At 37.3% G+C, this 15,320-nt stretch overlaps 1 protein-coding gene across 1 annotated transcript in view; it reads left to right on the top strand.

Annotated features, from left to right (window-relative positions):
- GRID2 (glutamate ionotropic receptor delta type subunit 2) overlaps positions 1-8,110 on the top strand; it is a 1,506,291-nt gene extending 1,498,181 nt beyond the window's left edge. The window contains 2 exon segments of the mRNA XM_065907436.1: positions 4,760-5,000; positions 7,688-8,110. Coding sequence (XP_065763508.1) covers positions 4,760-5,000; positions 7,688-8,110 — 664 coding nt within the window.
- Positions 8,111-15,320: the final 7,210 nt, after the last annotated feature.

Genomic DNA, 15,320 nt, shown 5'->3' with positions numbered 1-15,320 from the left:
GAAACATCAGTGTTGCTTATAAATAAACGGCCAATCTCTCCTTTAAGTGTGATTTTTAAGTCTCTTAAACATACCAGAACTTTTGAAGCTTTGAAAAAAAAGAATCATTAATTGTAAGGACTCATCCCATTATTCTTTAAGGCAGTGCATTAGATTTTGCTAAACTTTCTTTACCTAATCCTTAAATAGTTTTAGTTATATAATAGAAAGGAAAGTGTAGTATAACTGTTCTGAGGAAATTTCAAAGATCATTGTATAGTGTGGAAAAAATGTATAGCAGCGCTCTGGGCTTAGATAACACTGTTTCCTCAGAGCCCTTGTAATCCAGGTCAGTCTGTGTTCCTGGAATTTGCTGTGAGCTGATCAGAGCCTGACTGAGGAATTCTATGGCCCAGTTTGTCTGTATATCCCCAAAGACAGGGTCTTCTGCAATGCCTCAGTTACCTGTGCTTTATGAGAACAACCAATAAAGATATCTTTGCGATGTGATGGTACTTGAAGGTGCATAGAGAAGTCTCTTTTCTTTTTTCTTTTACTAGAGTGTGTGTGGAAGCTTAACTTTTTTTTTTTTTTTTTTTTGACTGGCCTGGGTCTTCATTGCTTTTTGCAGGCTTTCTCTAGTTGCAGCATATGGGCTCTAAGGCACATGGGCTTCAGTAGTTACAGCTCACAGTCCCGAGTACTGGGGCTTCAGTACAGTTCTTGGGCTCTAGGGCATTGGCTCAGTAGTTGTGGCTCTCATGCTTAGCTGAAATGCAGGATGTATAATCTTCCCAGACCGGGGATCGAACCCATGTTCCCTGTATGGGCAGGCAGATTCATATCCACTGCACCACCAGAGAAGTCCCAGAAGTCTTTTTTTTCCCCTCAATAACTCCTACTACCAGTTTGCTGAAACTAAAGAACTCCTCCCACCAGCTTGCTAAACCTAAAAAATTCTACAGTTTTAAACACATTCTTTAGACTTAGTAAAGGCCCTTTACTCCTATGGGAATAAAAGTGGGTGATATAGAATATGTATATCTCAATGATTATTTTTAAAACCAAGTTATTTTCCAGGTGTTGAAATAATAAAGACACATCATAAGTGGTACATGATACCACTAAGAAGAAAGAGTAAGCAATAATCCTTTCCTGAATGAATATGTGAAGGAATGAAAGAATAAATTAGCATGAATTGAGCACTGAAATGATTTCAGTGTTGCCCAGAGCATGCTAGCTGAATGTACAGTTGTGGTTTAACATAAATTTTGTACCCAACTCAATGCCTGAAGTGAAATCACTGTTTAGATATTTATTGAATAAATAGATGAATCAGTGGGAATGGAATAAATTAGAAAGTAGGATTAATGATAAGAAATGATAAGTAGACTCTGGAGGTAGGGTTCATTTACCAAAAACTGTGTTGAACATATTCAATCCATAAATATATGCTTGCTCCATGGGGATAAGGGAGGGAGGCTCAAGAAATAGGGTAGATATTGTATAGTTATGGCTGATTTGCACTGTTGTGTGGCAGAAACTAACATAACATTGTAAAGCTATTGTCCTCCAATTAAAAATAAATTTTAAAAAATAAAATTAAAAATTTTTAAATTAAATTAAAAATAAGTAAATATATGCCTGCTACATGTTAGGAAGTATGGAAGATGGTGAGTACATATTCTTGGAGGGGAACAGACATTAATCAAGTAACCACAAATAATTACAAATGATGATATTTAATAAAATAACCACAAATAATTACAAATGATGATAAGTGCTGTCTATGAAGGAAAACTCTTCCACTTCCACAGACACTGACCAATATCATGCAACAGGAATAGAAAGACAGGGAAATTTGGGAGCTCATTTTGTATTCAGATGTGTTCTCATTAAGAAGATGCTGCTGTAGTTTCTTTTCATTTTTACAAGTACCTGTAAATTCACATTTAAGAAGAAGTTATTTCTTTTAGGGATGACTGTTTTTTCTTTCAATATATTCAGTAGTGCCCTGACTACCTACTTTAGGTAGGCAAATACCTACAGTGTCAGTTTACTAATGGTATCTGAATGATATTCGTAGATAAGCCAAGCAAGCAACTTTGAGGATGTGGGTGATGGTGCCTCACAGGCCCACAGAGGGTTATTCCTATGACTCAAGCAACTATTTCTCAAATGTATTCCTCAAAATTTTAGCTCTAGAGAAAATAAGAAAAGGGGGATGAAAGTCTTATAAATTTAGGAAATGTTGGAGTAAACAAAATCATACACTTTTTCTTTTCTATAGGTCGTCTCAAAGCCTTTAATAGGCTGCCTTATTTTGGTAAATTTCCAAGAGAGTGTTGCTCAGAGTTGATGACCACAAGACCCTTTTTTTTTTTTTTTTTTTGCAGAAACCCTCTAGGGACTAGGGTCCCTTGGAACACGCTTTTGGAAATTCTGGAAATGCAAATGACCTTAATCTGGGATGGAGGCTGGAATAAGGGTGAAATAGAATCCATTAACACTCATAATCATTTTAGTAAATTCACATTTACTGCCCTTTTTGAGCAACACTCTGAAGCAACAGAACTTTAGACCCATCAATTTCATGAGGAAGATGCCCAAGTTGTGAGGGAGGCTCCAATGCAATGCTGATCCCAGAGTGTCAGCAGCAGGCACCAGGGGTGAGGCTGTGGGAAAACCCAAAGGCAGATGACAGAGATGTAAGTCAGAGAAAGACAAATATATGATATCACTTATATGCGGAATCTTTAAAAAAACGGTACAAATGAACTTACAGAATAAATAGACTCACATAGAGAATGAACTTATGGTTATGGGGCAGGAAGGGAGAGATGGATAAATTGGGAATTTGGGATTGACATGTACACACTGCTATATTTAAAATAATTAACCAACAAGAACCTATGGTATAGCACAGGAAATGCTGCTCAATATTCTGTAATAACCCAAATGAAAAAAAGAATTTGAAAAAGAATAGATACATGTTTATGTATATCTGAGTCACTTTGCTGTATACCTAAAACTAACACAACATTCTTTTGGAATAACTATACTCCAAAAGAAAATGAAAATTAAGAAATAAAGGCTTAACTCTCCATCGTAGCCCTTAGCACTGGTATTACTCTTGTTTAGCTCTGGTTGAATGTCGATTATCATTAAGCTCATACTTACAGACATGTGGATGACATGAACAGGTAAAAAAGGTGAATGCATCACCTAGAGTGAGTTATTTATTCCATCCAGATTGGCTTAGAACTTCTCTCTAAAGTTTTAAGCAGCCTGTCCTCAGATAATACAAGAGCTGGGACAAGAGTACAATATGGATCCATATATCCTAAGTCTGGGCTTCCCTGTGGCTCAGACAGTAAAGAATCTGCCTGCAATACAGGAGACCTGGGTTGGATCCATGGATTGGGAAGATCCCCTGGAGGAGGGCATGGCAACGCACTCCAGTATTCTTGCCTGGAGAATCCTAACTATAAGAATCAGGTTAAATTCTGCTAGATAAAATATGTTCTGTGCTCTTATATTGATAAATATACCTTCATGACCCCTAGGACATCAGGTCTGGGTTTCTAATTCGTGACCAGCTAAGAGTTCCGTGCTGATTCAGTGGCACAAGGAGTGGACCTCTGGTTCCCCTTCCACCCACACAGGGAGGGGTTTCCCACACAGAGGTGTGTGTGCCTGAGCTTGCACGTTGAACTCTGTTGCCACTCCCCAAACACCACCGTGGAGACCTGTATGTACCCCCTCGCTGTGAGACCTGCTCTCATAATGAGACATGGAAATAGGCCTTTATGGGCCCTGGTGGGGTACTCTGAGCTGTCTGGGCAGGAAATGTCAGGGAGCTGTGCAGAGGGTACCCACTCTGGAATGCTCATGACCTTGGCCCTGACTGTTCTCACCCTGCGAGAAGGGCCAGAACTAGGCAAGTCTGAGATAGAGCCCAAAGAGTATTTGGAATTGAGAGTAAAACCTCTGTGGAAAATATATATTTTAAAAGCTGCAGTCTTTGCAGCTACACCCCCACCCCCACCCCAGACTCTGGAAGTGAGTAAAAGAAGAAAAAGGGTATTTCTTATTTGAATTTAACTACTTCTGAAAGCCTCTGGTCAACTTTTCTTCTTGTTCTCCAAGGTAAGATTATTTCGCCATTGGCATTAAAAGGAAACTAGATCAGTTGTGTGAAAAACCCAAAATGATGTATTTTATCAACTTCAGACTTGTCCCAAGGCTTTCTCTCACACTCTGTTAAATAATAGAAGTCTGTTTAATTGAATTCCTTTGTCTGTAGCATATGCTGGGTGACATTATGCCAGCATCTTGCTCTAAGCAGCAAAACGTTCTTCGTAAAAGCATTCAGATCCAGAGCATCTTTCTGGATATAGGGTAGGAACACAGAACTGCAGCAGCTTGAAACCACATAAAAACAGTGCCTCCGAAATGTAATTGCAAAAACACATCACAACAAACCAGGGAGGTGGGTAGGTAATATTTAGGATTCTAAAATGAACTTTAAAAAAAAAAAGAGGGGAGAAGGAAGAATATAAGAATGGAGGGAGGAAAGCATTTGTGGCACAAATCTATCTATAGAATTCAACCCTATAATGTTTTGCGTGTCCTAACATTCCACCCGTAGGCTAATCTATCTGTTTATTTCCCCTTGACAGCCACCATCCCGTAGAGATGGGGTTATTAATGGGTGTACTGTGGACCGAGGCAGTTAACCACGTCTGCAGTAACGCGTGATTGTGTGTTTCACCCCAAGGATCCTGGAGCTTCAGCAAAATGGCGACATGGACATTCTGAAGCACAAATGGTGGCCCAAGAACGGCCAGTGTGACCTGTACTCCTCCGTGGACACAAAGCAGAAAGGAGGTGCCCTGGACATCAAGAGCTTTGCAGGGGTTTTTTGTATCCTGGCTGCTGGCATTGTCCTCTCCTGCTTTATAGCCATGCTGGAGACGTGGTGGAACAAGAGGAAAGGCTCCCGGGTTCCATCAAAAGAGGTACTTGCTTGAAAGCTTCAGCACTGTGTTGAGCAAACACGTGGGCTGTGTTTCCAGGGAGGGTCATCACAGGGAAGGGGATGCTGGTGGGGGGTGGGATTTGTCTCTTCTTTCCTTGAAGAATGAAAATAAACTTATGAAATGTAAAAATTGGTAAGATCAATACCAATTTGCATTTTTAAGACATCCCAGATCCATGAAGAGGAAACGATAGCATTTCAAAGACTGACAGTTTCATGAGCCATAATGGGCCTTGAAATTCTCCCGAATCTTAGGATAGACTAGGTCTGTGATTTTTCCAAAGACTGTGATTCCCTTGACCACTTAACTAAGACACTTATTATTTTATTTCAAGTAGCTGTTTAACTTATAGGTAAATTACTAGTGTCTCTGAGATTCGGCCTAAGAAATGCAGTGTTACAGTAAAATAATTAGTTTTCTCTTCACTGCCAGAGACTGCATCCCTCTGTCTGCATGTAGACCTAGAAAAGTGATCATATGTTTTCAGCTCTTTGATGACTCTAAGCTTAACAAATCCATACCATGGAATCATCTAGAATTCCATTTTTCATCTTTCCTCCTGGATCAGCTTAATTCCTGGACTATATTAAAATTTTTCCAGAGATTTGAAAGAATAATTTCAGAGTTACATATATCTTTTAAAGTGCCCTGTGCTTTATTTTCATCCAAAAAAAAAAAAAAGTGGGATTTATAAATTTTCAGAGACTATCTGAAGTTAAACTACTTGATTTATTTATCTTACTTCCACTGGATCAAAAGGTGAAAAAAAATTTTAATAATGAACTCATATTCACTAAAGCTTCACAAATTGAAATGAAAAAAAAATCTGAATTTGCTGAATAATTTGATTTGCTGGGTAGTTTCAAAGAAAGATGGTTTTAAACTTTCTGTAACTAGACCTTGGCAAACTAATGCCTAAGTAAATCCTAAGAGGATCTGCTTTAAGGCACAAATAAAAATGATTCTCATTTGCATGTGAGTTTTTGCATGTTAATATATTCTTTCAAACAGATTGTTTCCTAAAATTTTCTGAGGATTCCTTCCTACCACCTTATATGAAAAATTGATCAGCACCATTTATAAGGAAAAGTTTGGCTTGGCAAAGATAAATTTTAGCTTCCTACCTATCTGAGTGATCATACATTCTAAATTAGTGGGGTATAAACTAAAAATTAATCAGATTTTTCTGTAGTGTTTTCTTTGCGGAATAAACTGGTATCTCTACTGACACTGATTCAATGCCAAAGACCACATTAATGCAACATTATAGCCGAGACATCATAGTTTCAAAAATCTGAAAATTAAGGACTCCCCAAGCTCCTTATATTTTGAATTACTATACATGATATTAAATTTTGCATTATTATATCTGTTGATGGATGACTACATTATAGTTGCTGTGGGAACCATAAAATTCTATCTTTCAACCCTCTAAAGTCTCAGTGATAATATTGCATTAATGGATATTTTTATTGGATTTTGAAATGAGAAAGGAGAAGGAAAAACAGTGATGCACATCAAAATATTTTTCACTGAGGAGCACTTTAATTGCACAATGAAAAAAATACATCCTCCATTCTAATTCATAGCAGCTAATCCAGATCATATGAACAAATATTTTCTTTTATGATTAATAGATATTTTAAATTTTAATTTATTGGATATAATTAAATCCTCATAAATTTAGTTTATTGAACTTGGCTATGAAGAAGACTGATGAAAAGGACAATTTTCTTTTCTGCCAGTTTTATTTTTCAAATATTGGGCTTTAATGCTCGCTTTTAGTGAAAATTCTAAGGAATTTATGAATTAGTTTCACCTCCAGAAATCTGAGATTTTACTTCCTTTTTCTTCATTAAGCACCTTCTTACTAAGACTCCAGTAGGGTAGCTCAAAATGTCTTTGATTTAGAGGCCATTTAGTATTAAGTTGGCCCTAAACTGAAGCTGTCACTCACATGTCATGACTTGAAGGGGTCTCTAAAGCTTCTTTTGCTGACCTCACAGTACTGAATCATTTAGACACTAGGTAACTTGAGTGTATGAAATCCCTCAATCAGAAACTGATTCTCTTGTGTTGAATGTTGCTCTCTCTAAACAATCTCACATGTTTCTAGCTGAAAGAGAAATAACCCTTTAACAGTCACTAACACTTTACTGTAAACTAGCATATCAACATAGTATTACTTATTTCCAAGAAAGGAAAGTTAAGGTTAGGAGTGAATAGAGGAAAGAAACAAAAGCTAACTTGGAATGAGACATCCTGAAGAAGGAGGAAGCATGCAAATAGAAGAGGTGGGGGTGGGGGAATGTGCAGCCAAAACCATACATTCTATTTGTATAATTTTGCCTGGGTCTGTCCCTGCTCTTGTAGAAGGCAATCACCCATCTACTACTCCCATATTTGGTAGTTGCATGTGGCATTTGCTCATTTAAGAACTTTCATTGCAAGAAAAAGATAGATAACCTTATCTCAGAATCATATGGGTACCCCCATAAACCTAGTGCAGTGCCTGGCTCATATTAGGTGCTCAATAAATATTTGCTAACGGAATAAACCCCACAGTTCAGTTCATTACCTATCATGTTTGCTGAACTACTTTTTATTTTTTTAACCATGGAAGCTAGTACTGATGAGAACCTTATCTTCTTTTTCTTCATCTCCAGGATGACAAGGAAATTGACCTGGAGCACCTCCATAGACGTGTAAATAGCTTGTGCACAGATGACGACAGCCCCCATAAACAGTTTTCCACCTCGTCAATTGACTTGACCCCTCTGGACATTGACACTTTGCCAACACGACAAGCCCTGGAGCAAATCAGTGATTTCAGGAACACTCATATCACCACAACAACCTTTATCCCAGAGCAGATCCAGACTCTTAGCCGCACACTGTCAGCTAAAGCTGCCTCTGGTTTCGCTTTTGGCAACGTGCCTGAGCACCGAACTGGCCCTTTTAGGCACAGGGCACCTAACGGGGGCTTTTTCAGGAGTCCTATCAAAACAATGTCATCTATTCCTTATCAACCAACTCCTACCCTGGGGCTCAATCTGGGTAACGATCCAGACCGAGGCACTTCCATATGAGAATCCAACAAAATCTCTCCAGTTTCTCTTGTAGGACTCCCTTTGCAAGGAGCAACTGTAAGATTGTGGGACTAACATGGATGTAACTTTTTTTTTAATCAGGATTATTAGTAACAATTCTAGTTCTTTCTCTCTACCTTCTCCCTCTTATCTCTCCTCCGCTTCTTTCTCTCTCTTCTTCCCTCTCTTTCCAGACATCTCCTTCCACTTTGTTTCATTACTCAATTTGTTCCCCCAGAAGGTAGTATACTAGGATCCTATTAGACTGCTTTTCATATACTGTACTTCAAGAGTAGGAAACACGCGCTGAGTATGCTAGGAGTATATGCAGGATTAATTTTACATAAAGGCCTCTTCTGTAACATTTCTCTATTTTTAAAACTATAATTGCAATAACTTCAGTCTTTTTACATTCTTCTGCTGCATCCATAAAATGCTCCACTGCTGTCGAGTGTCCTTTGACTATGGACCAAAGGCAACCCCTGCAGTGTTTATAGAATAATTTAAAGACCATTCAGGCCACATAATATGAGAATGCAATTTTGTAGGATTACAAAAAAGCCATTAATATGCCAGTCAAGACTACAGTTAAAACTACTCTTGCACTGCAACAGTGCATATGACCTTTATGTGATTGTACAGTATTAAAAAGGTTTTTTTGCTTATGTACAGTAAACTTTATCATATGGCAGCAGCCTCTATTGTGTTAAATAAATTAGTATCTCATATATACATATATATGCACCTATATAATGTGTATATATATTCAAAGGCGGCCATTGCTATTGCAATTCATTTAATAAAGCTTTAGTTAAAAAAAAAAAGTATTGTATACAGGAACTATGTATAGTGCAGGGGGTCTTTTCAGTTAGAAAAGGCAGGTTGCTTTAATGTTATTCTGACTCGCATTGTTTGCCAACAGAGAATATTTTATACTTTTGTTATTAAAACATCCAGGGCGATTTAATATTTGTTCCTAGATGTAACTCATTCAAATAGATTTCTGCATTTGTTATTCAGCAATGTATAAAGCTAACCTTGATAATTTTGCTTTTAATTAATTATCTAAATGGAAAATGTTGTTAGCTGAACCACATCCACCACAGCACAGAGAGCTCTATCCGAGTTTAGATGTAGATCATTGGAGGTTAATAAATTCTCTTCCAAAGCAGTGAGCCAATCAATACAACTGTAGTTGGGGAGAGATGGGAGCCCTTAAGAAATATTGATGTGGCCTTAATTACTGTCATACATTATCCTAAAGAAGAAAATATAACAACCCTACTGGGCTCTCAACTTCACCCCCTTTTTTATTCAGTTCTATTTGGAGGAGTTATGTATTTTTTACATTAGTGCCAAGTGTATAGAAGGCTGACAACAAAAAACAGTGCCTCTTTGTGCACAATCCTTTTAAAGTAGCATTCTTACCTTTTAGAAATGTAGAAAGAATTTTGTTTGTAATCCTTCAATTAAAATGTGGTAAGTAGGAAGCAAGAACTTATCCTGTGTTTTTATGCAGCCATAGACTTATTTTATTCTAATTCATTCCGTGGCTAGGATTGATATAGGAATCAACCTATGTGATTTGCTTTAGGAGAAATTAAAAGGTATATTCTTAAGGTATATTATATTTTGATGCTAATTCTGTTCTGGGGAGCATCTTGTCCTGTCACTGTTTTTGTACTAAATCGTCAAATATTGTCTACTGTGTAAGGCAGAAAATTCTCTTATCATGCGAAACCATTTTGTTTCCAGGGTAACAAGTATCTAAGTGCATGCACAACTTGTTTTCCCTTGTAACATCCATGATCTCATTCACGACTCTGATTTTAAAACAAAAAATCTTTACAACAAGCTATATAGGGACATACCAGATGTTGCAGTGATTTTAGCTATCAACAAACTGTTAACCATGTACAATATTTAAAATAGGCCTATTTTGATGTATTGCCTATTATACAAATACACAAACCACTTTTTGAAGGCCTCAGTTATAAGTGACAGAGCTTTCTGTGTATAATTTGTCTAAATAATTTGTCTAATAAAAATGTTTTCTAAACTTGCTCTCCTACCATTGAAGTCTTAACTATACAATTTGAAAATGCTTACCCTCTCACAGATAGAACTGAATTTTTCTAAAAATTTACCTTGAATTAAAGCATAACACACATTAAGTTTTGCTAGCAGAATGATACCATAATGAGTGAATCTCTAGAAACAGTACCAACTGATGTTCTGAACCGATGCAAGACCACCTTTCTGCTATTAGAGACTATTTGAATCAATGATATATTTGTTTTCCTTTGTGAACATCTCCATGAGCACCTTTTTGGGAAAGATTTATCTTGTTTCATGTAAACAATGCAGCCATTATAATAATAGTAGGATAAGGGTTTGTTACTTTTTTTAAAAAAAGTTAAAGGTAATTATTAACCTTAGAATTTGTGTATTAATATTTGCTTTGCTGTTGGGGAAATATTCATTATGCTGAATCCATTAATTTGGAAATTGACTCCCACATGATTTCTAATAGAGTGTTATTTTCTGCATTTGAACTGCAATATTTAATTCTTCTAGCATTTAATTCACTCAATGGAGATATATCTGAAAACATATTCAATTTAGCTTAAAATCTCTACTTTTCTATGATTTTTAAATGTTGGAACTAGAAGGAACTGTAGCGATCTAGACCATCTCCCTTATTTTACAGATAAGAAAATATAAGATGCTGAGAAGCTGTGACTCGCCCCAATATTTGACAATCTGAGTCTTTTTTAAACTCTGCCGTGCTTCAGTCACACTCACGCAGATCCTAGTCAGTGGTGCATTTGAGGGATGCTCAGGTACAATAACTCCACCCACTCCTCTCTCACCAAGCTTAGGCTGCAGATCTCTAGAACCTTCCTTCCTCTTCGGGGACCACTTAGAGCATCTGATTCACCTTCTCATTCTACATATGGGAAAGTGAGCACCTCAAGCTGCATCGGGTCACAGCTAGTGGCAGAACTCGGGGCATCTTTGTTCTGCCCTAGGCTACTTCCGTTAGCCCAGTGTTCACCCTGATCCTCACCACTTCCACCAAACTTGCTATTTCAAAACACCCTATGATACACATACTTTTTTTCCACTCAGATGTCGAATTTATTTCACTGGTGAATCATTAAGAGAATTGGTTGTCCCTTTCAACCCCATCAGAAATTATGCACAGGGTTTTGGTTTAATTCTACATTAGAAAATTGTGAAACCTTCTTTCTTCCTCATACATAATGAACTACAGACAATTTGTCATTTTCTCAATTATGTTATTTTTCATCTCTTTTAATTTGGTTGGTTGTCAACTGAATAAATACTTTAAAAAATAGACTTTGCTGGACGGTACTTTACTTCATCAATTAGAAAGAAAGATGAGAAAAATCAATTTATCCTACATAATACCTTTAAAGCCACAAAATTGGATAACAAATTATAAGTATTCTATAATCAGAATTTTAGGATGGCGAAACACATTTTGAATTATGAGAATAGTAAATAAATCAGAGCTAATAACTTTTGTGCTAGTAAACATAGGTTTTATTCTTAAATATATATCTAATAATAATTGATAAAACACAATGGGCTCACTAGAAATGGGCTTCCCTCTAGAGTGTTTTTATTTCTAAAAATGAATCGTTTATCCAGTCCTTGTGATCAGATATTAATAAACGACTAGTAATTATGACATTTTATAAAAATCATTTCAATTATTTGGCTGCACCAGGTCTTAGTTGCATCATGTGGGGATCTAGTTCCCTGACCAGGGATCGAACCTGGGCCCCCTGCATTGGAAGTGCAGTCTTAGCCACTGGACCACCAGGGAAGTCCCTCAGCAAATTTTAATAAACACCATCTCATGAGGTAGCATCTATGAGTTCCTTTGGATGGAAATGACTTACCTAACATCGAAAAATTAGAAGATAAAACTTCTTAGATTTGATAGATTTAATTCAATTCTATTAGTGTTGACTGAAAACCTGTTATGGAAAGCCACGGTGCTAAGCAGTTACACATCACATAGATGAAGACATTTTCACGAATGGGTCTGGATGTGTTCGAGGGCACAGGCCTTTCCTTGTCCCTATTCAACATGCAGGATATGGAGGCCACCTGACAGACTTCCTAGAGTGGCAGAAATTAGTCACCCCAAACCAGTATCTCCTCTTGGGCCTGGACAGTCCAGCTGACTGGACCAGTCCATCCTGGAAGTTCTCATGCGCTGACTGAGTCCGCCATCTTAGGTTCAGATTCCTTCCACAAGAAGACTTGGAAATTTCCCAAAATGCCAGACCATGAGGCCAAATTTTCAAAAACATGAAAATCACCCCGAGACACAGAGAAACTGCTGTCTAACCCTTGCTCCTGGTCCATAGGACCCAGAGACTGATTCCTTCCCTCAGGCGTCCACGTCAGAGCGGCACAGACTAGGGCGCTCATTTTCTGTCCCTGCAGATAATCCCTCGGGTTCCAACAGCTTGCTTCAAAGGGACCAAACACAGGAAATCTTATTCAGGCTACTCTTCAACTTTCACAGATTTTTATTTGAATTGCAAATAAGGCTCCTAGTTACTGTTCCTGTCACCTAAGACACAGGATACACCGTGACCTAGGATCCGGATGAAAGTCAAGTGTTTTACAGGCTGCCCACCCCGAGGACAGCCTCCAACCCACACACACCCCCGGGAGAACAGGAAAGACGTGGTTTTGTTGCATTTTGCAGAGCTGCACAGAGGCGCAGAGCGACTGCACCACCTAACGCCTCAGCCTGCCGTGGGAACAGAAACACTAAACGGGCTGCCGCTGGTTTTCTCACCTGACTTTTCCTACTTTCTATTTTTCAATAGCTTTCCTTTGTTTCCATGGAATATCAGTAACAAAGAGAGTATTGTTCAAAGTTGAGAAATTTTTGCATATCTAAAAACTCTACCCTAACTTGCTATTACACACACCATTTAGGACAAAGCGTCATCTTTGGACTGATATTGCGCGTTTCTGGTATTTATTCCCAGAGGAGATGAGAAACTGTTTTGTTTGCCCTTCTTACCTACTTTGTGCCACAAATATACCTTTCTGGACTTTCTTAAGAATGAGTCCCCTTTTTCTTTTTGGAAAAACTCTATAGGTTCTAACCTATAGAATTGGCAACATATTTCAAAAGTCTCAAATTATCTGTGATATGATAGAAAATTCACAAAAATTTTACATTATCATTAATTAAAAACTAATTAAGCTTTCATAGCAGCTGTTTCAAAAGAAGCAGCACATGTCACAAAATCAAAGAACAGTAAAATGTCAGAACCAGAGAGGGACAGAATAATGAATACAAATATTTTAATAGATAATTTGCCTGCCATAAAATTTGAAGTACAAGTAGAGGCAAACTTTAATTTTTAAAGTTGTTATATTTTATTTTTAAATCAGTGCTATTGAAAATTCTAGGAATCAAGTAGTCTATACCTATGGGTATTTTTAATTAAAAAAATTAAACATCAGTATTGGATATCAGTAAACAAATTACAGTTAGCTTACTCACTACCCAAAGGGTTCATAATAGGGGGCCTTTAAGAATCATTCTAATGTGAAATAAAATGAGGTTCAATTTGTAAAATTTTAAGTTATATAAAACTTTTCAGAATCATAGCCGTTTCATGAAGCAAGGATACCGATATCTATTTCATACTAGATAAATAAGGAACTGAGAGGTGATATTTAATTCCTCTTCAGAACTGTGTTAAAATTGACTTTCAAATAGCTAATGCTATTTGAAGTTAATTTGAAGTTAATATCCATTTATAAAAATTGGCTATAAGACTTGTTTTTAGATATCAAAGCACAGTAAAATTAAGCTGAAAATAAAGGTGTCAACGTGCCCAGCTGTTTAGTTTGACTTTTTTATTCTAAAAATAGTTATTGACACCTAATGTGCTACAGAAGTAACTTCATCTACTTTTGTAGGTGATGTTAGAAAACACTTTGAACATTAGTTGTTAGATGGATTAGAGCTCCATCATATATCTAATTGGTATAATTGACACTAGATATCAAATGCAAAACTTTCATTCACATAATGTTTTAAATGAATATAAAACTTTTTTCCAGATTAAGAATAAAAATTAAAAAAATAAGCAGTGCAGCAAGATAGACATATAATCAGACCTTTCAGATTCAATTCTGCGTAACCAAGCATTTTTAAACTTATTGCTGACTCACTCAAATTTCTCCGTGGAAATGTCATGGTAAAAACAATTGTTCTTAATCTGAGAAACACATGAACAAAATCACCTCTCACATGTGTAGGCTTTATAGCTTTTGGTGTGTCCAATTAACATGGTAAGTCCTATACTGCTCAATCACCAATTCATATATATTTAATTCTTTCTTGTTCATCATCATTAAATGACATTTTAATGATGTATTTTTTACTTCATAATAATGATTTCGTGTCTCTTTAAAAAGATGAGTATTAATACATAGGCTGCAGAGAGAATATTAGGAACAAGACAACCACACAAGATCAATCAGTCCATTGATAGACACTGTCTGAGCACCTACTGTGAGCAAGGCACCTAAAACACGCTTTCCTAAGTGGTGCACTAAGTCCTACTCCTCAGCAGCAGGAGGTGGGAGGTGCTGAGGTGTCGGTACCCTCATCATCAGGGCGGTAGGGTGGGCCCCTGGTCAAGAGCTCTGCCCATGAGCAGTTTTATTCACTTACACCTAGACTTAGCCAAGAGAGCTTCCAAAGCTGGAGAAACAAAATAGACACATTTTAAACTTTGAATAAAAACTCATGGTTTGAGTAACATCAGAAGACAAGAACATGAATTATAATGCACAGTACATTTAATTGTCAGATTAGTGCTATGAAGAGAATATTCTATGAGAAGAAGAATGGCTGTGTGACTTGGGATGGTTTCATGGAGTAAGTAGAAAGCCTAAACACAGAGGAAAGGTCGTGCATGTATGCTAAGTCACTTCAGTCCTGTCTGACCCTTTGTGACCCCATGGACTGTAGCTCACCAGCTCCTCTGTCCTTGCAATTTCCCATGGCAAGTGGGTTGCCATGCCCTCCTCCAGGGGATCTTCCTGAGTCAGGAATCGAACCGTGTCTCTTATGTCTCCGGCATTGGCAGGCAGGTTCTTTACCACTAGCACCACCTGGGAAGCCCAGAGGAAA

Source organism: Muntiacus reevesi, chromosome 16 (genome assembly GCF_963930625.1).
Source record: "Muntiacus reevesi chromosome 16, mMunRee1.1, whole genome shotgun sequence".
NCBI classification, from domain to species: Eukaryota; Metazoa; Chordata; class Mammalia; order Artiodactyla; family Cervidae; genus Muntiacus; species Muntiacus reevesi.
Note: the sequence above shows the minus strand (reverse complement) of the source record. Positions and strands in the feature narration are given on the sequence as shown.